The sequence below is a fragment of the Hyperolius riggenbachi genome, chromosome 4, assembly GCF_040937935.1.
Source record: "Hyperolius riggenbachi isolate aHypRig1 chromosome 4, aHypRig1.pri, whole genome shotgun sequence".
Classification (NCBI taxonomy): Eukaryota; Metazoa; Chordata; class Amphibia; order Anura; family Hyperoliidae; genus Hyperolius; species Hyperolius riggenbachi.
In genome coordinates, this window is record NC_090649.1 from 172,625,371 (window position 1) to 172,652,645 (window position 27,275).

General features: G+C 41.9%; 1 protein-coding gene across 2 annotated transcripts in view; it reads right to left on the reverse strand.

Moving 5' to 3' along the window:
• The window catches only part of GOLIM4 (golgi integral membrane protein 4), a 171,557-nt gene that overhangs the window by 71,763 nt on the left and 72,519 nt on the right, over positions 1 to 27,275 (reverse strand). For both annotated transcript variants that reach the window (XM_068280966.1, XM_068280965.1), the window contains exon 2: positions 14,505 to 14,579. In XM_068280966.1, coding sequence (XP_068137067.1) covers positions 14,505 to 14,579 — 75 coding nt within the window. The remainder of the gene's footprint in view (positions 1 to 14,504; positions 14,580 to 27,275) is intronic.

Consider the following 27,275-nt stretch of genomic DNA (forward strand, 5'->3'; position numbering starts at 1 on the left):
TGCTTTGAGTATCCGTCTGTGTCCACCAGCTTCTCCGCAGTCAGAGAATATGTCACATTCCTCACTTGATACATTTAAGTAAACACAAGATAACATTATCTACAACTTCGGATGCGTCCACATTTCACTGCACTGAACTTTCAAGCTCTGTGTGTAACCCTTCGAATGCTGGTCTAGTAAAAAAAAAAAATGCTGGTTGTATATAATATGCTGTAAATAATTTTTTTAAAGCAAAGAAGAAATGCTGGGTTATATTCCGCTTTAAATTGTCCACCCTGCTATGGGGCATATTTATCATTAAAGTAAACCTGTAACTTTCAAGGGAGAGAAATGCAGATACTTACCTGGGTAGAAGAAAGCCTCTGGATCTAAGCCCTCTTTTCCAACCATCGCTGGATGCCGGGACCCTCTGGAAGTACGCAGTTGCACTCCCATCTGTGAATGAGCAAGGCCAAAGTGCGCAGTAGCATGGAGCTGCTCAGGCTTGGCTGAAAAAGCCAAGCCATGGGCCTGTGCAGTGCACTGGTCTACTGATGGGAGAGCAGCCACTGCACTCTTCCACAAGCCCTTGTCCACAAGCCCTGAGGAAGACAATTCGTCGAAACATGTAGGTGGGAGGAGCTAAGGGAGACCGGCTTCACCCACCACTCTTGATGCATGCAAGCCTCGTTTGATCCCTGCAAGCGCGCTGATGGTATAGCAAGTGCAGGTAGATCACGAGGTGGAATACAGCTGCTGCTGTGTAACACTACAAGCTACCCAAGACGGTCTGTGAGTATCCTTGTCACAGGTGGATACACCCTGTCCACAGAAGGGACGCAGCTATCAGGGCTCTGCAAATCCTAAGTGCATGGACATAAGGTACAAGCTTGTGAAATCACCTGAAGTATACTCTGCCTATACAGTGATAAGAAGGAAGCTATATTTCTCGCTTACTAACCAGCTAAGCTCATGCTGATATGCAAATGTGGCTGTTTGACTGGATTTATCAACTTGCAGGATATGCATGCTATTCTAACTAGCGGCTAGTGTCTATCAGGACAAAAAGTTTTTACTAACCGGCCTGTTATGGACTGCAAAACTTTTTTCAACTGCTTGCAAGTCAAACTATACAATTTTTTGCTGTACAGCTGTTTGTCTCAGATTGAAAACACGCTCCCTCTTTTCTCTCTGCTTATCTATAGGAGTATATAGAGAGCTATAGGTGCTCCGCAATTGAGGCTTGTGTATCTGGGTTATACATAATATGCTTGGGGTTTGCATGGCAGTATGGCTGGTGTGATGCATGTATGAGTGGGGGTGAGTCTGCCTATATCCTTTGGTTCCTCATGGTTTTTAATGTGTTTTTAATTGTGTGTCAATTTTGATATTTGCTCTGACATGGTGTCCTAATAAACGTTATATTATATTGGCAAGTGAGGCTTGATTAAACTTTTTTTACAAACTGATTTACAAAGAGGTTCGGGGGTCCCAGCATTGGATTAATGAAGGCGAGGGGGGGGGGGGGGGGGAATCAGGGGAAGCTGGTTTGATTACAATTTTGTAAATCTCTGATCTCATGATGTAGCCATTAACACATACGTTTCTACCCGTTACTGGTTCAACGCGTAAATTTGTATGCGTTAAACCAGTAACGTGTAAAAATGTATGTGTTAATGTTCCTGCACCAGCGGGAATGCGTAAAATTGTATGCAATGTGGCCCGATGACCCAGAGGTCGGCAAAACCAAAACTAGCTGGCGGCGGGGAACCAGAGCAGCAGTGAGTGACTACGAGGGCACAGGATGGCCGCATGGGGCTGGTAGAAGCGTCAGAAAAGTGAAACTTTTTGTTTTGCCGGACAATCCCTATAAATGCAGATTTAAAATGTAGCTGGTTTGTCTGCTTTATGTATATGAAGACCTGAGATAAAAGGACACGCCTGTTTTAAAATGTTAGCTTGTACTTTACAAACAAGCAAAATGATCCTCCCCCTGGAATCTACCGTATACAAGAGTGCTGCTTCACTAGCGTCACTAGCTAAGTGCGGGGGATGCGATCTGCACCTCCAGTACCAGCCAGCAGGGGGTGCAACAAGCTCCTAGCTGAAAAAAAATAAGAATACTTAGATCTTCACCAGCCTGATCTACATTTCCCTTCTACTCGCTAAGCATGCATAGCTCCAGCTCCTGCCATGCCGACTGTGGAGCTGAATCAGAGCAGCATCCCCCTGTAAGAAAAGAGTGAGCACGTTCAGCAGCCCCCTCCTCAGGAATGCGAGGATAAAGCTACATACACACGGGGGACAACTGTCCTGTTGCATGCATACACGCGACCAGGGAGCAACAGCTGTCCACACGTCTCGCCAGAAAGTCAGAGACGCGGCGGAAGCTGTTTGTGAATGGAGCATCCCCCGGCCGGATGCTCCATTGACTCACGTAGGTCTCCTGTCGCTAGCCCGCATACACACGCGGGACTAGCGACAGTTGCGACGAAGTTGTGGTGACAGTCTGTAAATTATCTGCACCGGGTGTCAAATACCCTAGCTACGCAACTGTGCTGCTTCTCTCCCCTCATTTATAAAATCCAAAATAGGGTGGTGTGGCCCTAGTCCCTATGATGTAGCATCCACTCACAATGAACACTGATATTAGCCCTCATCCATCTATGGGAGTTGTGGGAGTTTAAGAAAATCTGGGAAGAGGGGCTTTTGGTATAATTACTGTATATATTACCTGCTTACTGTACTGGGAAAAACTCGCCCACAGCCACAATCCGCAGCTTCCACAGATCAAAGGGGGAAGGGAGGTGACGTCCCCCTGTGACTGTTATGAGTTATGAGTGGACAGCAACACCACTTTCTAGAATATCCCCTCTGAATATTATAGAAAGCGAACAAGTGCCATTTTTTATTTTTAAATGAGGACTGCAGTGTTTGAAGGAAAGCTGTACTTGAAACACAAATACAGTTTTCCATCTAATTCCAGGTCTACAGAAAATGTGTAAATTAGATTTGCATAGCCCTCTCGAGCTGAATCACAGCCTGACTTCTAGGATTCCAGTGGTAGTATCTCCATCCCAGTAACCTAATTTTTCTCATCTCATGTAATTATTTACAAAGTCAAAATAGCACATCCCATTTCCCTGTCAAATTTTGCATAATGTAAACCAAAGCCATATTTACAGAGAGATTAATTAACGCTGTCACACAGAATAGAATGCAAACAGCTCCGTGTGACATTTATGGTAGACGTACAGCAGGATGTAGAATTCTTCTCTGCTGTTAAGAAATCCCTCCAAAGTGGAGCTACGTATACATGTAGGTTTGAACTTGGTCGCGGTGGACGATAAAGGGCTTCCTCAATAGAGTATCATGAGCCAATCCAGCATGGTTCTCCCCTCTCACCAGTCCACGGGAATCCACTCAGTCGCATATCGCTTGTTCTCCCTCTGACCCCTCCATAGCAACAGACACATACGCTAGCCTGGAGACTAGTGACGCATCTGTACAGTGTCAGAACTACACTGTCGCCCAAGGGTCGAGTACTGATCCCTGTCAGGTCAATAGTGATCCCCCCCGTCTGTACAGGGCTTAAAGCCTACATTAAACCACTTTTGGTGCGATAATGTGCATCTTCAATCTTGACAGAACTATCACAGAACTATAGGCTCTGGTAGGGTCCAAAGACACTTAATAAATAAAACTGGCCCTTTAATAAAAAGCAGCACTATGTCAGATTTAGGTGCAATGCTCGATAAATCTTCCCCTAGGGGTAATAACTAATATCAACTAATATGTAACATATATATATAATATAGTAACAACTAATATCACTAATATGATCTTTTATTCTCCCCTTTAAAGAGAGAATAAAAGATCATATTAGTGATATTAGTTATTGTAACTTTAAATCACCGATTTCCAGGCACATCAATCTAGTACATCGGGGTAATCCTCGATTTGTTCGATTTATCGGCCTGGATAGAGTACATAAACACCCTAGAGGTGGTAATTATAATAAAAAACGATTACAGATTGAATCCCGTTGGATTTTCAATCTAGACGCAACTAGAAACAAAGGACTCAATGACAGTATAAACTATCGTGTGTTCTTACCCGAATAGTTTTGACAAATGACGTAGATTTAAACTGCCCTCCCACAGGGTGTTTGTTCTCTCCTCTCTCCTCCTCCCCCCCTCCCCTTTTGTGCGGTGGTTGACACTTGCTGCATGCATCCTGGACTATTACTGTTACTATTCTTAAAGGGCCTCATAGGAGTTTGAGTCCCTCTTTTTATTATATATATTTTTTGGCATTTCTGCTCTACACACCGGTTTCCATTTTTGACATTATTGTTCATTGAGTTTTTGTTTATTAATTTATGAGCTCCACTGAGATCTGTCCTTCTTTGTGTGGGTGCGCTGCTATATGTAATTATATGGCAGTGGGCAGTTTGGGATTTTATATCCCCATCATTCCACTTTAAGACGGACTATAAGACCTCAGTGGCTCAAATTAACTTTATCGTTGTCAGAATTGTATATTTTATATGTAGAAGAGGTTATGTAATTATAGAATACTGTTTTGCTTAGTCTAATATTGTGCGGGACATTTCCCCGCCCCCCTGTTCCCATGCGCATGCCCAGGGTCCCTGTCCTCTCGCTCCCCGTCATTGTTCTTATGGGGATGACGCTCTTTCGCTTTTTGGAACGCGGGTTTCCATTCGGCCGGCGGCAGTTGGAGCGCAAGATGCCCCTTCGCACGTTAGCCTTTGGCTGCGTGTGATTGGTAGAATGTGGGCGGGGACCTGGGCGTGGGTGTATGGGACGGAGGGGGCGATGGATGGCCGCCGTGGGTATTTGAATGGCGTCAACCTGAACGCCATAACTTTGAGGCACTACAGATCTCAGGATGCCAGTTCCTGATGAGGCCGAAACCTTTTCGGCGAAACATGTTGAGCAAGTAGGCATCCGAATACCCACTGATTACTAGAGACTTCCAGTACCCTCCGGCATACCACAGCCTGTATATCTACATACAAGGACATTGGAGTATGGGGTAATGTGTTGGACCATTTGTACCTCCCTGTATGCCTGCATGAACTTTTGCTTACTGCATGTACCTAACCTTTCAAGCTTGCCATTGTCCGTGTTCCGCGATTGGGATCATGAGTGGACCTATGCATGCTGATACTTCTGTGAAGGCAACTACTGCTTGAATCTGTTTTAAATGACAGACTGTCTGGGCATTATACATCTAATCTGCATGGCTGCCATTTGCAATACGCATATATGCTTCATCTTCATGTTTGTACTACAACAACATCTGAAGTTTGCAAATATCTTTGGCTCTATTGCATGGCTTAATATCTATCTATGGTCAAGTACCACAGTGTTGATGCCTTAAATGCTGCAAATAATTGCTGGGAGTACTCTATCTATAGCTCTGGAGGTCCAATAAGCTTGTGAATGGGACTATCAGTGGAGCCTGCATTTTTCCTTGTTGTCATTTGAAGCAGGACATTTTGGTCAAAACTGGTGGAGATACACAGTCCTAGATGACAACTACCCCCCTTTGTTTCGTGGCTTTTTCTATCTTTTATGATAGCATCATATACAGCAACTTGTGATTGAGGGGCCAGGAGGCAAATTATTACACTGGACAAAGGGGACTGCAGCCCCTCGGTATTCTCTTTGTAGTCAGTGGGATATAGTGACCTAACATGTTAATGTATGAGATCATTAATGCTACCGATTTTTAACGTGTGTGTGTGTGTGTGTGTGTGTGTGTGTGTATTTGTGTGTGTGTGTGTGTGTGTATTTGTAATAGTTTGGTATATTAAAGATTTTCCTAATTTTTCACATGCACCCAAGAGTCAATCCTTTTTCTGTACCAGTTTATATTTAGACTAAAAGTATTAGAGGCAGAAGAGCAGCCAAATAGCCAGGTAACTGGTATTGTTTAAAAGGGAATAAATATGGCAGCCTACATATCCTTCTCACTTCAGTTGTCTTAAAATTCCTAAGTGTTGGCAGTTAAGAGATGCATTTTATGTTACATACTTTTAATCAACAAGAGTGTAATATGCAAATTAGAGGAGTCGGAGGAATCCTAAACTGAGGAGTCTGAGTTGGTGGATTTTTGTACCGACTCCACAGCCCTGGTCAGACTCCTGCAATGCATTGTGGGACTTGTAGTTCCTTAACAGCTGTATATGTGAACGCACAATCATATTTGGTTTTTATTTTTTTTCTAATTTCAAACAAAAGGGGTTTTTAGACCACATTTTCAAAAGTGTTATCTCTGTATCTTGGCCGACAATAACAAACATGGTTACCACAGCATGGGTCTGAAGCACAAAATTGCACAGACAGCACACAGCGATATTACCCTTAGGGCTCTTTCACACAGGCACGGTGTGGCAAATTGCCGCTCTGCTAATACAGCCTAATTAAATTAAAATTGTAGCATTAGTTGGCGCATTGCCCACCCCTAACAAAAACCTATCCCTTACACTGAAGGTCTGCTGCACAGGTATAAATGTCTCATAAACATCTGAATAAAATTGTATATATAAAACCTTGCGCTGCCTTACAGTCCACTAAAGAGTCCATATAGTCCATATAATTGCAACCACAGGGTCTTCCAATCAGATCTTCCGATTTCACCTCAAAAGAACAAAAAAAGATTAATTGCATAGACCATATAGTCCAGGGAGCTCCGCACCATCAATGATGCCCAGTGTACTTTACATGCATCACCACTGCAATCGTGTCCACCACCATTAGGTCACCATTAGGGTGACCCCATAACAAACACTGTGGTAACATAAAGCCAGTGGTGGTGGCTGACATCCTTGTTTGAAGCAGTCTGCGCTATGAAGTGTTTCTTGTGTTTAGGAGTTTTAAGGATCCAGATTATCAAAGGGAGCAGAGTGCCAGAGGCTAATACGGTTATGCTGAGGCTGCTGTCTATGGGTCAGGGCAGAGACAGCAGAAGGCGAGAGCGGTCCCTAATGGTGGTGGATAACAATTGCATTGGTGATACATGTAAAGTACACTGGGGATCATTGATGGTGCGGAGCTCCCTGGACTATATGGTCTATGTGATTAATCTTTTTTTTGTTCTTTTGAGGTGAAATCACAAGACCTGATTGGAAGACCAGGTGGTTGCAATTATATGGACCTCTCTTTCGTGGACTGTAAGGCAACGCAAGGTTTTATATATACAATTTTATGCAGCCTAATGAAACTCTATAGGATGATTCATACTTCCCACGTTGTGGTACACTGCGCCGGAAGTGCCCAATCTACATTACAGTGCGCGATCCGCGGTGACCTGCAACGGCCCGGAAGTCATGTTAGTCTATGGCGATGTGGTATTGCACTGCTTGAACTGTGCGTTAAAAGGTACTGTATCAGTCGCTGTATGCGACACAACGTGGCCGTAATATGGGGTACTCCTTTTTTATTCCCGTTACACAGGGAACGATGCAATGCAACGTCCCACTGTCAACCTAGACTTACTTCTGGGAGTAAGTATCGCGAGTTACACTATCAGCGCAAACAACAGTTCTCAAGTAGCGCGACCCATGCTACACTAACGCTCGTTGCTAGCAGATGTTGACTTTTTTTTTTTTTTTATTTTTTTTAGGTATTTGGAAGTTAAATTCATTAGCATTTCCTCTCAGAACCCGGGTACTTTGGCGCAGTGGGATTTATACATTTTAATGTGTACCAGTCTTTATAGCATAGTTATACGAGCCCAGGACGTCAGGCTGTGTGAACATACTGTATATCTGTTATTCCAAACCCCTTGGTACCTTCCAGTTCTGACATTTTGTCAGAACTGAATTATATTAGTTGCTGTCAGTTATATACCAGTTGCTGTCAGTTATAGCTGAAAGGACAACTGATGTACCAGGTAATGTCCATGTTTCCCTATGGCTCAAGTCGGCGATGTTACAGTTTAACAGTGTGCTGACCAGGAAGCTCTTATGGGGTAATGGACATTTTCAAAAGGGAGGATGGAGAATTCAATTGATCACAGTGAACAAATGGGACACAGGAGACGAGAAAGAGATAGATTAGTAGACAACGCAGGAGGTAGGTATGACCTGTGTATGATTATTTTGACTTTTAATTTTCAAAATGTTCTGTGATGATTTAGAGCCAGTCTGAGCAAAGTTGGCAGTTATAACTGCTGAGCAGCTTGTATCCTGCTGCAGCAACAACAGCTGCACAGCCATATTATCTCAAGTGTTAAATAAACCAGTAAATGGGCATTTATGAGTTCGGAATGTTTGTCAGGACTGGCTACCAACTAACATTTCAGCCGACATTATTCTGTCACAAACAAACACAGTAATTGCCATAACTCATAATTAATTGACAATTCAAAAGCTGACAGTTTTGCAGCCTGTTTCATATCCAGCTGTTGCCCATTGCATAATAAAGTGTTCTGGTTTTATCATGCCAGTTGTTAATTTTATTTCTGCCACTAGATGGCAGCAGTAGGGCATAAGAAAAAAACTTTTCCCATTCATACACCTAAACAGAAGATGGAAAAAAAGAAAAGAAAAAAAAAAGAAAAAAAAAAAAAAAAAAAAAGGACTGACTAGTATTCAGCTGAGAAACTGTCTAGTCTGATGTTTTACTGCACTTTAAAAAAAAAAAAGAAAATAAAAAAAAAATTCTGCTACAGTCTTGTGACAACATAAATAAAATCTGCATTCTTCTGTCTGATAAGACAAAATGCAATTTCACAGTTTATTGGACAGAAACTAAATAATTAATTGCCAAAGATGCTTCATTTACATAAAAACCATGTACAGATATCACTGTGCACGTTTAACAATTTCACTGCACCTCTGGAAAGAAGTGCTGACCAAAGCTAAATTCACACCTGCATTATCATAGCAATTAGGGCCCTTTTCCACCTGCAATCGCTAGCGTTCATGCTGAACGCTAGCGATTGCTGAATCGCAAAACCGGCGATTCCCCCGACGTTTGCGGCCGCGATTTTGCTATGCTATGCACTGCATAGCAAAATCGCGGCAATTATCGCTCCGCCGCGCGTTCGCGTTCCCGACAAAAGCGAATCGTGGTAGTGGAAATGACCTACCGCGATTCCTATGTTAAAAAGCAAACCGTAGCGATTGTAAAATCGCTAGCGGTTTGCGGTTTTGCGATTCAGCCAGCGCAAACGCGCTGGTGGAAAAGGGCCCTTACTCTGTACTATACAGCCAGGACCTTGCTCTTGTCTCTTGTGGTTAATTAGATTAAGGGGGGGGGGGGGGTTGATAAAAAAATGTACACCCTACAGGAAGAAAAAACAGAGACAACAGGAGCCCAAATGGTGCAGCATGCCACAGTAGTGGAGAATATTGTAAGAGTGATAATAAAATACTTTAAAAACAAATAGAATGAAAAAAAAAAAGTAGCAGTGCAAAGCAGTAGCAGTACCCGCAGATAAGGAGCCTTACCTGCGGCTACTAGTACTGCTTGGCACTGCCATTTAGCCTGAGGAAGTGGGCAAGTACCCACGAAACGCATTGCCAATGCAATACAAACTCTTCTATTAAGCGAGATTGTCTTGCTTGAGGTAAGCCACCTCACTTTTTTTTTTTCATTTTATTGGTTGTAAAAGTATTTTATTACTCCTGGGCGCCTCTTATATATTTTGTGGTTAATTAGTTTATCCTTACAGTGAGATTTACCAGTCAGCACAGAAGGCCATTAACATTCACTTTACAAATGTAAGTGTCACCTGTATTATACAGAAATTTTATTAAGCTACAATAATAATATACATTTACACAGGGCTGTGGAGTCGGGGTTGGAGTCGGGGCAATTTTGGGCTCCCGGAGTCGGAGTCGTTGATTTCATAAACTGAGTCGTCGGATGATTTTTGTACAAAATCCATAGCCCTGTTAAGTATTAGACTAAGGAGTCGGAGCCATTTTGGGTACCTGGAGTCAGAATTTCATAAACTGAGGAGTCGGAGTCTGGGCCATTTTAGGTACTCGGAGTATGAGTTGGAGTCGGAGTCGTGATTTCATAAACTGAGGAGTCGGAAGATTTTTGTACCGACTCCACAGCCCTGCATTTACATATATAAATGTATGTCAATATATACTGTAAATAGTATTGCTACACGGTGTATGTCTCCAGTGTCTGCTTTAGTGCTCCCTGCTGAGTACTGCCCATGTCAAGGTCCATGTGGGCTGCTGCTGTTGAATGATCAGCTCAGCTGTTTTGGCAATGACTGCCTTCAAAGGAAACAAGGGGTTAAACAGGATTGGAATGGGGCTTGCGCCAGTGTCCACAATTGTGTGCAAACCATTCAGAGAAAAAGTCATTGTCACCTAGACAGGGCATGTGAAAAAGTTTTGGGGTTACGTGCCCTTATCTTTTACATTAAGGCTTGATTCACAGTGGTCAGTGCACGTGTTATAATGAGTGTGAACTGCAATGGAGACTGGACGTAGACTTTACTACAAAGCCTGCATGTAGCGAGTTAGAATAATGTGATCCGTCACTGTGAACAGCCCCATAGAATTGTATGGGCAGTGAGGTGACATGCAGAATTATTCAGCAATGCAACGGAGCACTGTGAACTAGCCCTAAAGCAAATTTCAAGTGAAAATAAACTCATAAGATAAACCATTTTATCTATTGTGCTAATGCTAAATAGGACTTTCCTCGTATCCCAAACCCTTATTTTGGTTTAAAGTTTAACTGCCTTCATGTTTTGAATCTTGAAACTATTAATCTGTTCCCTGTTCACACAAGTGTCTTTCTTACCACACAGGAGTTATACGACCCGCAATTATTTATCAGTGAGAGTTGCATAGTATTAACTGTTGCAGAAAAACTCCCTTAGAGCCCAAGTATCTTAAAGAGACTCCGTAACAAAAATTGCATCCTGTTTTTTATCATCCTACAAGTTCCAAAAGCTATTCTAATGTGTTCTGGCTTACTGCAGCACTTTCTACTATCACAGTCTCTGTAATAAATCAATGTATCTTTCCCTTGTCAGACTTGTCAGCCTGTGTCTGGAAGGCTGCCAAGTTCTTCAGTGTTGTGGTTCTGCTATGCACTCCCCCCTCAGGGGGGAAAGAAACACACAAATGATCTCTTGAGATTCAAAAGGAATGCTGTATACAGCCTGCTTGTGTATGGATGTATTTTCTATGTGTGGACATACTGTACATCAATCTACTTCCTGTTTTGGTGGCCATTTTGTTTGTTTATAAACAGACTTTTTAAAACTGTTTTTAACCACTTTTAATGCGGCGGGGAGCGGCGAAATTGTGACAGAGGGGAATAGGAGATGTCCCCTAACGCACTGGTATGTTTACTTTTGTGCGATTTTAACAATACAGATTCTCTTTAAAGGGAACCTGTACTGAGTAAACATATTTAAAATAAACACATGAGGTAACTTCAAATGAACATTACATAGTTACCTTGCCATCAGTTACTCTCAGAAGCTCACCATTTTCTTCTGAAAATGATCCCTTCCAGTTCTGACAACATTTTGTCAGAACAGAAGTATATCAGTTGCTGTCAGTTATAGCTGAGAAGACGACTGATGTGCCAAGTAATGTCCATGTTTCCCTATGGCTCAAGTGGACAATGTTACAGTTTAACAGTGTGCTGACCAGAAAGCTGTTATGGGGTAATGGCCATTTTCAAAATGGAGGACAGAGAATTTCCTTGTTCACAGTGGACAAACAGGACGCGGGACAGGAGAAAGACACTGAGGAGTAGACTACACGGGAGGCAAGTATGACTTGTGTATGTTTATTTTGACTTAATTTTCAGTTCAGGTTTTCTTCAACCATTAGGTCGGTTTCACATTAGCAGCCTGCATTTTTTTTGTGGTGCGCTCGGATGCTCGCAGCACACCGCAACGCTAAAAAGAGGCTTTGTAGACACCTACGTTGATGCGCAGTAATGGAGTTTATGGCAGCAAACCAAACTATAAGTGAGGCTCTGTAGCGTTGTGTCACTTCCTGTGGCCGAAATACAAATTATAAGGCAGTGTATTAAAAAAAATACACTTCCGCACATGCGCAATGGGAAGCAGTTTAAAATATTTGTGGCGCCATTGACTTGCATGACTTCCGATCAACGCGGATGTTGACCCAATCGTGGAGGAGCATGGAGAAGAGAATGGATGGTTCTTGAACTAAGGCCTACCATAACATCGGTATAACATAATGAAAGAAGTATAGGAATTTGTAGATGAAAATGGAACTGGGTCACTACTGTATGTTAGTTAGATATCTACTGTCAGAAGCAGAAGAATGAACGCAGAACTGTGTGTATGCTCAGATTCACATGAATACTGAAAAAAAAGTCAAGATGGTGTTTCATGGTGAATACGGACAAATAACCCAAGAGTTTTTTGTAAATAAAGAAGAGTACATTCTTGAAATGGTCAAGTCATTCACTGGATCTCAACCCAATTTGACATGCATTGCACTTGCTGAAGACAAAACGAGCAAAGGACAAACAACAACTAAAGACAGTAGCAGCATAGGTCTGGTATAGCATTATTAAAGTGGAAATCCAGCATTCAGTGATGTGCATAGGTTCCTAATAGCAAGCAGTCATCACCTGCACAGGATTTTCAACAAAGTATTAAAAATCATCATCATATTTAACTGCTTGCCAACCGCTCCACGCCAATTGGCGTGAATGTGGCGGCAGCTCCAGGACCACTCTATGCTGATTGGCATGAATGGTCTGGAATGGGGATTGCAGGGGAGCGCGTGCGCAGATCCGCGTGCATCCCCGCTCTGATGACGGAGATCCACTCCACCTTCAGCCTCCCAACGGCCTGGAGACTGTTAGACAGTGAAACCGCTGTCTAATAAGTCTGTACAGTGCTGTGATCTAAGGCAGCACTGTACTGGGGACAGGCAAACAAGTGATCAGCCGTCATAGACTGAAGCATATGACAGCCGATCACGATGATTGGCTGGGGGGGGGAGGGGGAGGGAGGGAGACCTACAAAATTAAATTAAAAAAAAATGGGCATTTTATTTAAAAAATAAAGAGACAAATATTTGCGATCAGACCCCACCAACAGAAAGCTCTGCTGGTGGGGACAGGGGGGGGGGGGGGGGAAATCACTTGTGTGCCGAGTTGTGCGGCCCTGCAGCTTGGCCTTAAAGCTAAAAATGGCCTGGTCTTTAGGGGGGTTTAGGACTGCAGTCCTCAAGTGGTTAAGGTGAAGTTAGTTTGTTGGACAATGCACAGAGGTATGTAGACCCAACATGAACATATCTCTTTGTTTACCTTAGGTAGCTTTGCATCACTTCGGGGGTTCTTTAGGCTACTTTCACACCAAGACGTTGCGTTTTAGGGGATGTTAAGACGTTAAGGTCGCATAACGTGCCCCTAACGCAACACGTGGTGGTGTTGAAATTGGACGTTAGATTGAGCCGCGTTATACGGCTCTCAAAGCAGCCGCTCCAAGATAGTGATGGGAAGTCAAGATCTTTTTAAGGATTCGGATTATTCGAATCGGATCATTGAAAAGATCCGGGTCTTTGTACCGAATCATTTTACTAGGGAAGCAGACTGGGGGTGAAATGACTAGCAGGACAGGACTTTCCCTGCACTGTACATTCTGTATGTTCCTGTTTCTTCCAGACAGACATCCACTCACCAAATCTTTCATTGTGATGATCCGGATGATTCGACTCACAAAAAAAGATCCGGATCAAATGAACGATTTGTTCATGATCCGGACAACACTACAAGTCCCACGAGGAGTCACCACAGTGCAGTGAATATTACTTAGCCATGTGGCTAGTCACTGAGCATGTGCACTGCACTTTCATTTAAAGAGAGTCTGAAGCGAGAATAAATCTCGCTTCAGACCTCATAGATAGCAGGGGCATGTGTGCCCCTGCTAAAACGCCGCTATCCCGCGGCTTAACGGGGGTCCCTGATCCCTCAAATCCCCTCCGTGCAGCGGGGGAGCGCTTCCGCATTGGGGCAGGGCTAACCGCCGCAGCCCTGCCCCACGCTCTTCTGTCAGCCTTCACTGAGAGGGGCGGGGGAGAGGCGGCGATGCGCCGCTGATGGACGCGACTGGAGGCAGGGCTGCAGCCGTTAGCCCTGCCTCCAGGAAGAAATAAATCACGACCAAGTCTACGACCAACTATTGCGGGGGTGGGTTTGGGGGTGAAGGGACCCCCGTTTAACGGCGCAATAGCGGCTGTTTAGCAGGGGCACACATGCCCCTGCTAACTATGAGCTCTGAAGCGAGATTTATTCTCGCTTCAGAGTCTCTTTAACGTGCAGTGTTATACACTAATGCAACATGTGCACTGTGAACAGCACATTGATTTTACAGTGCTGTGATTTAGGCTGCGTTACTGGCTGCTGTAACGTGGAACTTTAACGTCCCACTGTGATACCAGCCTTAAGGTGCACAGTAAATACTTTGCATTAAATAAAAAAAGCTTTTGCGTTCCACTTTTACTGAAGCAGGCAATGCCTTACCTTCTCTTGCTTTCTTCAGTTCAAGTCTTTCCTTTTGTAAAGATTTCTCTAGCCGTGATCTGTGCTCATAGACCACTAAAAGAGAAAAAGTTTGATATCTTGTTAAATTTTAAAGACAAAATATGAGCAAAAAGCTTGCATACAGTGTAAAGATTTTCCACACAAAAATTAGGATATTTACAAGAGACACTGGTGATGGACAAAAAAGGAAAACAAAAACAAAAAGAGGAAGCTTCTTTAGTGAAATCCCCATTCTCTGCTCATAAAACAGGATCTCTATTTTCAGTGGATGGTACTAGGCCAAATACAGTAAATAAGTAAAAAAAAAACACTTCCCAAGAACACTTATTTCAACTCTTATTTTTAAAACAAAAACTTAATGCCTAATACAGTACCTATGAGAAACACAAACCATCTCCCTACCATTGGACATGCAGAGGCACAGTTCTTAGAACAATTCCATAATACATTCATAAACCTATGATCTAGTTGGCTACAACACACTACGCCAAACAAGTAGTAGTCTGGCAGTCTCACCAGATTATCATTAATGTGTACTTACAAAGTGCTGACATCTTCTGCAGCACTTCTCAGAGCCTGTAGTCCTGACAGTAACTGCCATCAGAGGAGCTAACAATACAATCCCTATCATTTCTACCATACTGGTCATAGTCTATTGCCAATTTTATGGATGAGAAAACTAAAAACTTACCAGTTCTGTACAAGTTTCAGGATGTGGGAGGAAATCTGAAAACCTGGTGGAAACTTACACAAACACTAGGAGAACATACAAACTCCAGACAGATGGGGATTGATTCACAAAACCCCAATAAATTTGCCTTGCAAAGACATCTCACCAAAATGGACAGCCCCGTATTGTGAAAGAAATCCCCAGTCACATTCAGAGGACTTTACCACAATATTCTTCTGAGGAATAGGAAGCCATGGCCAGTCACTGTCATGACCTGCACAACCTGGTCTCCTCCATGTCCTCTCCACACTGTCTGGCCAGGAGTTCCAGTCTTCCTACTTGATTATCACTGGTACAAAGGCGCAGATACCAATGTGCTGTGTGTGGTAGTAGTCCATTCCTTTCTGATCCAATCAGAAAGGAATGCATTGTTTTGTTACATCGGGTGGCAATCTATAAGTGTATGGCTACCTAAGACTTCTCAACTGCAGACAAACAGACTGGATTGACTGGTCCAAGACAATACAATGGAAGGTGTCCAACAGCTGATGCTGGTTACAACATATGAAAAAGTTAAAAGGAAATGCTGTTCCTGTCAGTGCGATTATCCAGGTTGGAGTGAGTACATGAGGTCTCCCACAAAGGATCACTGCAGAATAGGCAATTCTTGTTCCTGCATAGGGGCATTAGTAAGAGGGCTTTTTGGTACTTTTAAGCACCTTACACAGTCCTAGGAGTTTTTGTTCACCATGAGATTGCTAGTCAATCTGTTATTCTGGGTGTTTCAAGTCCTACCTCATAGAGCTGATGAGGACCAACCAGTCTGAAGCAGTCTATGTATGGTGGATTAGTGTGGCTCTGTACAATTAACAAGCTGACACCTCATTGCATTCCAGTGGTCCTAGAGGTGTTTTTAGCTTACAGTGACAACAAAGGGGCAATTTGCATATTCAGCATTGATGCATTGTGGGAAACCTCTTATGCCCACTCTGGAATAATGGCAAATGTCTTCCATTTTTAGAAAGGCAAATTTGTACTTTGCATTGGAGAAAAGAAGTCTTCTTATTTGACACAGTACAGCAAAAACAATCATCCTGTCCTAGCAAATTACTCCACTGGTTTAAGTTTGTAGGCAACACAAAGTGTAATACAATCAGTAAAAGGGGTCTACGACTTAAATAGAATCTGTATTGTTAAAAATCGCACAAAAGTAAACATACCAGTGCGTTAGGGGACATCTATTACCCTCTGACACAATTTCGCCGCTCCTCGCCGCATTAAAAGTGGTTAAAAACAGTTTTCAAAAGTTTGTTTATAAACAAACAAAATGGCCACCAAAACAGGAAGTAGGTTGATGTACAGTATGTCCACACATAGAAAATACATCCATACACAAGCAGGCTGTGTACAGCCTTCCTTTTGAATCTCAAGAGATCATTTGTGTGTTTCTTTCCCCCTGTTCTCATGCACTGAAGTTTCAGGCTGATTGTTTCTTCCTGCAAACAGCTTTGCCCTTGTCTGTAATTCTTCAGTATGTGAAAGCCCAGCCAGCTCTGAGGACGATTTATCCAGCTTGTAAAAGATAAGAGAGAAGAGAGAAGCTGCTCTAATCCTAAATAACACACAGGCAGTGTACATAGAGGGGCCTGGAAGGGGGAGTTCATAGCAGAACCACAACACTGAAGAACTTGGCAGCCTTCCAGACACAGGCCGACAAGTCTGACAGGGGAAAGATACATTGATTTATTACAGAGACAGTGATAGTATAAAGTGCTGCAGTAAGCCAGAACACATTAGAATAGCTTTTTGAACTTGTAGGATGATAAAAAACAGGATGCAATTTTTGTTACGGAGTCTCTTTAATGGTGATATAAAACCAAAACCTGGTCAATTACATGACTACCAGGGTGAAGTAAAAATAGGTGAAGGTGTGTGAAACAGATGCCAAAAATCATCTTCTTGATGGAATATTTGTCACACGCCATATATCCTCCTATTTATTATTTCAACTAGAATTTTTTTTTTATTATACTGGGAATTCAATCTTGCAATACTACTAAGATAAAAACTCCAAAATAGCTTAGGCTGTAAAAATCATTGCTTACAATCTATGAAAAAGGGTACATAAAGAAAAAGAGGTTGGTTATATTGTGTATCAATTATTTTTACACCTAGGTGGTAGAATGCCATTGAAACTGAAGGGGGGGGGGGGGGGGGGAGGAGTGGCAAAGCAGAAACTGAAGTACATTTTACAAGTGAGAAAAGCAAATTGCAGTGTACAGTAGGAACTGACCACAAAGAAATCACTTTTACACAGTTATCAGTTAAATCCACACATACACTATATACTATTTTTAATAGGTCAGACATAAGGTTTGCTAGGAACATCACATTTAATAAACCTCAATTAAAATCTGGGCATTCCCAATCAATATTTTGTCAAAATATTGATCAGCCATTGATCAGGAATACTTGTTGTTTGTACGAGTGATGCATGGTAGAACAGAAGGGGTGGAAGTTTAGTAAATGACCAACTTAACAAAGCTGGTCATATAGAGATTATATATATATATATATATAGATAGATAGATAGATAGATAGATAGATAGATAGATAGATAGATAGATAGATAGATAGATAGATAGATAGATTTTGGCTGAATAGACCAGGACCAGGAGGTAGACCAGGAAAAATTATCAGCATCAGGAAAATATCTATTTTCTTTTCCTGATCTAGAGAGTGTACAAACTTAAAGCATTGTGTTGCGTATATTATTGCTATTACCTGTATTGTTGTATCTATGGTCTGTTACCTGTATTGTTCTGTCAACCCTGTTATGATTGTCTGTAATCCTATTTATTGTACAGCGCTGCGTAATATGTTGGCGCTATATAAATCTAATAAATAATAATAGCTATACACTTCTAGATTTCCTCCCAATGTCCCAAAATGATAAATTCCTCTCAGAAAGAAATTGAATCAGAAGGAATTGGTTCCAAACACACACAGCACATTGATTTTTAATAGATTCTAGCAGGGAACTGCAGCGATGCCCTGTTCGATGCATTGTATTGCTATGGCCCATCGATCGTCCGCTTGATACTTTTGATACATTTTAGTTAAAATCGATTGAATTTAGCATTTAATGGAATTGATTCCCATCCAATCGGAGTGATCGACACTGCAGGGAATCGAATGAAAAAAAAATAATTGGGTGTATGGGCACCTTAAGAGTCCTCGTTTTTATGTAGCAGCTGCCAAGACAGAATTCCTATTTGCTGGCAGAGGCATGAACAGAGCAGGAGTGTGCAGGGGTCTGTTGAGAAGATTGCAGTTCTGGTGAAATTAACAGACCATCAAGCATGTAGATTGTGAACACTTCAGGATTTAGCCAGGAAGTGGGGATTTTGGGCATGGGTAGGTCACCACATCGAATTACGGTATCCAATTTTAGCGCAGCTGTACGCCGATCATTTGGGCGCCACCATAGGCCATAATGAGAATTACAAAGTGGCGCTCAGTGACCAATTTGGACGCTGGAGAGAGCCAGTGCTCAAGTTAGAAAATAAATAGGTAAATCACTCACCATAAATCGGCGAAGCCAGTATTATGGGTCCCCCCTGAATTGCTACAACTCGGAGGTGGAACAGTATTTGGCATGGGCAGGAGATTCAGCAGGAACAGGGTGAGCCATCTTTTGGCTTCACCAAGTAAAAAATATTATTTAGTATTGGTAAGCAGTTTATGCCATAAGTGGGTGCTAGCACTGGTAAAAAGAAACTACTGGTAAAAAGAAAAAACACATATAGCACCAACCAGTACAAAGCTGCACACCACAAAATAAGGCTATAAGTTAATAAAACTGTAAGAACAGTTTTTTAATGCAAAAATAGCTAAAATTTATTTTATAATATCAAAAAAGTCAAAACATATTTTTAGACAGAATCCAACAATTGCTTGCCTTAATCAATCCCCCTTAATCTTTCCCAGCATAAAAATCCAGCAATCAGTTTATCACATTGGTGTCTGCAGTTTCCTCTAATAAATCGCATGAGGTACCCTGGCCATCCGCATTGAAAAAACGAACATATGGGCCAGGTCAAAAAAGCTTTTATACACTCACAGAGGTAAAACTTCAAAATTATAACGACCAATATGATCAACTTTCTGGAACACAGATTGCCTGCCAATCATATCAAAAACATGGGGCTATAAACCAACATCATCACTTCTGACCATCAGGATATTTATCTATATTGCGCCTGACTTAAGATCTAAAAGTCCAGTGCACCTGACCTAATAGCTGGATTGCAACTGCCACGAGCAAAAAAAGCACGTGGTACCACTGTAAATAGCATATATGAGTCCAGATTTTACTTAGATAAAGCAACTTCTCATCCAAGTTCATATGTTAGAATGTCCATCTTTGAATCATACATTTACTAATTTCCATTTTTCGCCAGGCATCAATTTATCCTATACAAGTATAGCAGCGTCAAAGTTCTGAGTCAGCTTTAATGCGACCTACCAAACACGAGGCACACGTTGCCCCTTTGCATGAACTGGAGCATAGAGTAATATGGTATAAGCAGCTCCAATAGTTGACTCACTGTCCAATCGCAACAGGAATCTATGTGTAAGCAATCCGTAGCAAGAAAGCACGCGAAACAAGCATGCAGCTAATCCAGTCTGACTTCAGTCAGAGCACCTGATCTGCATGCTTGTTGAGGGGCTGTGGCTAAAAGTATTAGAGACACAGGATCAGCAGGAGACTCAGGCAACTGGTGTTATTTTAAAAGGAAAAATCCATATTCTCAGTTTAGGTTCCCTTTAAAGTGGATCCGAGATGAACTTTTACTCATTGCATAATTGTGTTCCTTTCCTATAGTTTATAGGGAATTCCTATAAACTAAATAAGCCCCACCCACAGTTTTTAGAGAGCCTTGGCAGTAGCAAGGGCTCATGGGAGCTCAGTCTAGGCAGGAGGAGTGGGAGGTATTACTAGCCAGAGATTTCAGAGGCAGAGGGGAGGAGGGAGGAGGAGGGGGGATTAGGTTTTTTTCAATCTGAGTGCTGATGATGCAGATAAGCCTGCCTCTGTGTAATGTTTACAAACAACATGGCTGCTGTCATTGTATCACAGGAAGAAATAATCATATTCTATTAAAGCAGTATGCAGACAGATTTGCTGTTTAAACCATCTAAACTGTACATAAGATATATAGACAAGTTACTTGTCATAGTTAGTTTTTCATCTCGGATCCGCTTTAAGGAAACTTTTGAAAGAGGAGACAGCAGTTAACGCAGCTGTATGTTTTTGGGATGTACGCAAACATATGTAGACCATAAAAACACCACGCAGATCGTGTTCTGCTGCACATTTTAACCAAGTACCCTAGTACCCAGTATTGTGAGTGCATTTTGTTTAACAATGCACACACGCATGACATATACTGTGGATGTGAACTGCAGAGTGATAGAAAACTGGAAAGTTCAGTGACAACACCTATATCATCCTACAAAAGTATCACGGCGCTATGTCAAGTCGTTTTTATTAAGATACTGTTCTTTTTAGCCCTCAAGCAATAATTAAGTTTGTGATATTTGGCATCAGTTCAAGGACTGGAGGGATTTCATGTGTGGCAGTACAGGAAATATGGAGACTTCTGCCAAACATTTAAAAAACACTCTGAAATCCATCTGAACTTCCAAGCTGTGTTTGGTAGTCAGGATAAATATGTGAACTTAAGTGCAAAGTTTAATTTTATAAACACTATGAAGTGTTAAGTCTGTTAGGTGTTACATTTCAAGCTAAATTTACAAGGAAGGCTTTATACATAGGCCCCCTTTGTCTGTGCTGCAGGCAAGGGAATGTGCTGCTGCATCTGGTTTCACTTCTGTTATCAATGTGTTACAGTTGTTGTATGAAGCAATGTTATCAACTGTAAGCTTTTGTTCCAGCATGGAGCAGACACTACTACTCATTTCATTCACACAGCTTATTACTGTGTCAGCTGACAATCGGGCCAATATCGCTTAAGTCATACAGTCTCACATCTACAGTATAACATATCAGGGAACTTGCAATGGACTGAGCACTAGACAGTGGGTTAGCCATCATACTAAGAATAGGACTTTGTTATTCTGTTCTTGAGAGTTTTGCCCTGTACTGAAATAAATGCAGAGTACACCAAACCCTTCACCAGAAGATGCACTGGCAATTGACCAAGCACTGTACAGGATCTTCTCAAAAAATTAGCATATTGTGATAAAGTTCATTATTTTCTGTAATGTACTGATAAACATTAGACTTTCATATATTTTAGATTCAAATACACACAACTGAAGTAGTTCAAGCCTTTTATTGTTTTAATATTGATGATTTTGGCATACAGCTCATGAAAACCCAAATTTCCTATCTCAAAAAATTAGCATATTTCATCCGACCAATAAAAGAAAAGTGTTTTTAAAACAAAAAAAGTCAATCTTTAAATAATTATGTTCTGTTATGTACTCAATACTTGGTCGCGAATCCTTTTTCAGAAATGACTGCTTCAATGGCAATCAGCCTGTGGCACTGCTCAGGTGTTATGGAGGCCCAGGATGCTTCGATAGCGGCCTTAAGCTCATCCAGAGTGTTTGGGTCTTGCGTCTCTCAACTTTCTCTTCACAATATCCCACAGATTCTCTATGGGGTTCAGGTCAGAAGAGTTGGCAGGCCAATTCAGCACAGTAATACCATGGTCAGTAAACCATTTACCAGTAGTTTTGGCACTGTGAGCAGGTGCCAGATCGTGCTGAAAAATGAAATCATCTCCATAAAGTTTTTCAGCAGATGGAAGCATGAACCCACTTTTGAACCAGAAACAGCGGCAGAAGTACAGAGAAGCAGCACTGGACTGTTGCTCAGTGGTCCAAAGTATTTTTTTCGGATGAAAGCAACTTTTACATGTCATTCGGAAATCAAGGTGCCAGAGTCTGGAGGAAGACTGGGGAGAGGGAAATATCAAAATGCCTGGAGTCCAGTGTCAAGTACCCACAGTCAGTGATGGTCTGGGGTGCCATGTCAGCTGCTGGTGTTGGTCCACTGTGTTTTATCAAGGGCATGGTCAATGCAGCTAGCTATCAGGAGATTTTGGAGCACTTCATGCTTCCATCTGCTGAAAAGCTTTATGGAGATGAAGATTTCATTTTTCAGCACGACCTGGCACCTGCTCACAGTGCCAAAAGCAGTGGTAATTGGTTTACTGACCATGGTATTACTGTGCTCAATTGGCCTGCCAACTCTCCTAACCTGAACCCCATAGAGAATCTGTGGGATATTGTGAACAGAAAGTTGAGAGACGCAAGACCCAACACTCTGGATGAGCTTAAGGCCGCTATCGAAGCATCCTGGGCCTCCATAACACCTGAGCAGTGCCACAGGCTGATTGCCTTCATACCACGCCGCATTGAAGCAGTCATTTCTGCAAAAGAATTCCCGACCAAGTATTGAGTGCATAACTGAACATAATTATTTGAAGGTTGACTTTTTTGTTTTAAAAATACTTTTCTTTTATTGGTCAGATGAAATATGCTAATTTTTTGAGATAGGAAATTTGGGTTTTCATGAGCTGTATGACAAAATCATCAATATTAAAACAATAAAAGGCTTGAACTACTTCAAGTTGTGTGTATTTGAATCTAAAATATATGAAAGTCTAATGTTTATCAGTACATTACAGAAAACAATGAACTTTATCACAATATGCTAATTTTTTGAGAAGATCCTGTACTTCCTACAGAACTCATACACTCACCTAGTGGATTTATTCCTATGTATTATTCTTTCCGAACCCTCCAAGAGTACAAACATTCATGGTCTCAGGGAATCGGTTATGGTTAATTCACTAATGTGTCTCTGCTGAAGCCTACTATACTCACAACAGACTTGGGCTCTTTTATTATACACAAATTAAACCCTGGACTTTAGCTACCATAGGCCATTACCAGCTACTCAACTTAATTTAAAAGCATCAACCACGAGTGAAAGAAAAGGCAGATCCCACCCTGCAAAATGCTTATATCTCTTAAAGGTAACCTGAGGTGAAAAAAAAAAAAAATATGGAGGCTGCCATTTTTATGTCATTTTAAATTTCTGACAGGCCCAATCTGATATCCGATTGTTTTTCTGACCAATTTTCCAATCGTTTCTATACAAAATCGATCAGAAAAAGGATTGGAAATCAGATTGGACCTGTCGGAAATAAATTATTTGACCCATCCATCTGATGAGAAATTGCATGGTGTGTACCAGGCGTAATACGTTTAGCCCTACACCCTGAACAAGCATGCAGATCAGGTGCTCTGACTCAAGTCTGACAGGATGAGCCGCATGCTTGTTTCAGGGTTGTGACTCCTACGCTACTGATGCCAGAAGATCAACAGGACTGCCATGCAACTGGTATTGTTTAAAAGGAAATAAATATGGCAGCCTTCATATCATTCTCACCTGTAGTTCACTTTAAGGCCCCCTTACACTTGGTAGTGGCCATTGTGAATCACACCGCAACGGTCCCGAAGTCCCACCTCACGGTAGCGCTGCGGCACAACCAAATCAGTGAGGCATACTTTCCATTTAACTTCTTCTGTGGTATACAAGCAAGTCATTTAGTAATGCACAGCACTGCAATGCGTTACCGCACCTGGACCCACTGCACCGCGGTCACTGTGATAGACGGGATGCAGCATTTCCGTGCGACGCACCATGTGGTGATGCTCAAACCGTAAAAGTTCTGCGCCTACGCAGTAAGCCGCGGACAACGTGGCAGTGATTGACAGCGGCGCTTGATGCAAGCGCAGTAAGGGCGACCTCGCAGTGGTCCTCTGCACTGTGAGGCAACAGCAGGGCAGCGGCGGAGACCGGAGGTGACAGCATGGGACAGTCAGCTGCAAGGGGCTGGAGAAAGCCCCAGGTGAGTGAAGTAGATTTTTGTAAATTCGCCTGATGATTCCTTTAAGCATAAACAGTCGGCCACCTTTACACAGTTGTGTAAAATATACTACTGCAATAGCACAAAACACAAGACTGTGGATTTTACTTTGCAAAAATGTAAGAGAAGATTTTTTACAAATTTTTTCTTTTTATGGCGTTTGTTCCTATGGTTTCAGGTATACTAGTGCCTTTCCCCCACATTGCTATAAAAGTCCAGTCCTGTGAGACAAGAAGTCCTGCAGTAGTACTGTTTGGCAGGAAGAGATTAAAGGTTGAGCACTCAAAGCACAGTGAATTGTGAATTTAGCCATTTGCATAAATAGCCTTTTAGCTCAGTGTGCTCTGCTGAAAAGACAGAACTTGCCAAGAAAGGTCTAGCCAGAAGTGCTTTATTTTGTCCCAGCTGAACAGAGCTTTATTTTTAAGAGGTTGAAGAAGATGCTTGTGTACCCAATTAATAGATTTTTTTTGTGTTTATTCCCCAAAGCATCAACCATTTTCAATGCAGCAAGTTCTTAGCAGTCAGACAAGGGATAGGGGAACGGTATCTCTTACAGTATTAACAACTGACATTTGGATCTAGGTGTAATTATTTCTTCCAACACAGTATTACTGTTAGAAAAGGAAAGTATAACGTAACAAAGGAAAAGGTTATAGGAAAAAGTAAAATCAAAAAGTGAGTAACCCAGAATACTGCTGTCCCTGTAATAACAATTTTTAGGGTTTTCAACTTGGAACATTTATGACAAACATTTACAGTATATTGCGCTTTTCTCCAGATGGACTCAAAGCTCCAGAGCTGCAGCCACTAGGACGAACTCTATAGGAAGTAGCAGTGTTAGAGAGTCTTGCCTAAGGTCTCCTTACTAGGTGCTGGCTTACTGAACAGGAAGAGCCAGGATTGGAACACTGGTCGAGTGCGTCAGAGGCAGAGCACTTAACCATTACACTATCCAGTCACTAGCTGGTTCATGACCAGTTTAAAAAGTGCACTGGAATACTATTGGTGTTCTCTTTGCACCAACATCTCAAGACTAATGCTGGGTACACGCGATGCATTTTTTCAGTTGATTTTCCGTTCAATTGATTTCAGATTCGATTTTCCGATCAATTTCGGATGTGATGCTTTTCTTATCTATTTCCATTCACTTCTATGAGAAATCGATCAGAAAAACAATCTAAAATAAGATCGGACATGTCGGAAATTATCTATTGAACCATCTAACACAAAATTGTATGGTGTGTACCTAGCATTACATACAGAAGTAATTCAACACTCATGGCTGGGCGGTGTAATGGTTAAGGGCTCTGCCTCTGACACAGGAGACCTGGGTTCGAATCTCGGCTCTGCCTGTTCAGTAAGCCAGCACCTATTCAGTAGGAGACCTTTGGCAAGTCTCCCTAACACTGCTACTGCCTATAGAGCGCGCCCTAGTGGCTGCAGCTCTGGCACTTTGAGTCCGCCAGGAGAAAAGCGCAATATAAATGCTATTTGTCTTGTCTTTTGTCTCATCTACTGCAGTTATTACTAAGACCAGATACATCACAGCAGGGCCATTCCTGGCTTTTTGGGTGCCTTGCCCACTCCCCAAACCACCAATCTTGTGAAGAGGAGAATATGTAGCCTATATTATATTTGTGTAGAGAAATGTTTTTCAAAATAAGCTTAAAAAAGAAAAAAAAATAATTACCAGGTCAGATCCACTTCACTAACCAAAACTCACAGAGCCAACACAACACACCATTCCCCACAATTATTATAAGGGGCATGTAGCCACGTACATTGTAAATCCAGAAGAGTATGCACCAAATCTAAAAATAATTACAGCTTAATTAGCACATTTGCAGCACCTGCTATAGTTTATGGTTATACTATTCATGCTTCCTTTGTTATGCTAAGGTGTCAAGATCATCCCCATCTTAATGCAAATAGCAATTGTGTATAAGAATACCACACAGCACAGTGTGCTAATGGCAGCTGTGTGCCCCTCCCCCTGCAGGTATCACTGTAAGGCCTCTTGCACACTGCACGCGATTCAGATTCCGCTTTTTAATCAGTTTTTACATCCGATTCAGATTCAGATTTGCAGTGTGCAGGGAGCAAACTGCAAATCAGAATCTGAATCGGATGTAAAAACTGATTAAAAAGCGGAATCTGAATCGGAATCCCTTGCAGTGTGCAAGAGGCCTCAGGGCCTTTTTCCACTACCCTGCGATTTGCGATTTGCTTCTGATCGCAAATCGCAAGGTACATTAAACTAATGGAAACTGCAGCAGCAATTTCCATTAGTGCGATCCGATTGCGATGCGATTTTGGTCAAAGCGCAATCTTTGTCCTGCCGCGTTTTGTATGCGATTGAGCTAGACTATAATGAGTATAGTAGCTCAATCGCAATCGCATGGTGGAAATTGAAACGTGATTGCGATCACGATCGGAATCGCGATCGCATTTCATAGTGGAAAAGAGCCCTAAGTATTTGCCTGGCTTGCCTATGTCAAAATCAGCTCTGCACTACAGGCCTGATTTACTAAGCCCCAGTGAGGACAAGTACTATCCTTCACATGGCATTCAAAGGCAATCACAGACATCAAAGTCCTCCATGACTACACCATACACAATCTGTGAACCAAAATATATGCAGGGATCTTCAGATTCTTATTGGATAGGATTGGGCCATTGGGCCCAATCCAATTCACTTTTTTTCCCCTAAGTTTTCTCCCATGAGATAATTTTTTATCTTCTGTTTAAAATAACTTTGTCACTCTGCATCTGAAAAAAAGTACCAAAGAGTAGGTGAAAAGGCACGTGATAAGCAACAGCATAAAAACATTTTTTTTTTACAGCGGATAAAAATCCTGCAATAAATCTGCACTGTTTTTACTTACTGTTTTCATCAAAGCAGACATATTGTTAACATCCTGTGCTTTCAAATGAGCTTATCTGCCTCAGGTGATACAAGAGAGAGATCAAATTACAACTTGTGATTAGACACAAATGAGGGCGAATTAGACAGGCTAAACTCTTTAAAGAAAACCAGACACGAGAGAAACTAAAAAAGTTTTATACATACCTGGGGCTTCCACCAGCCCCATCCGCACAGATTGC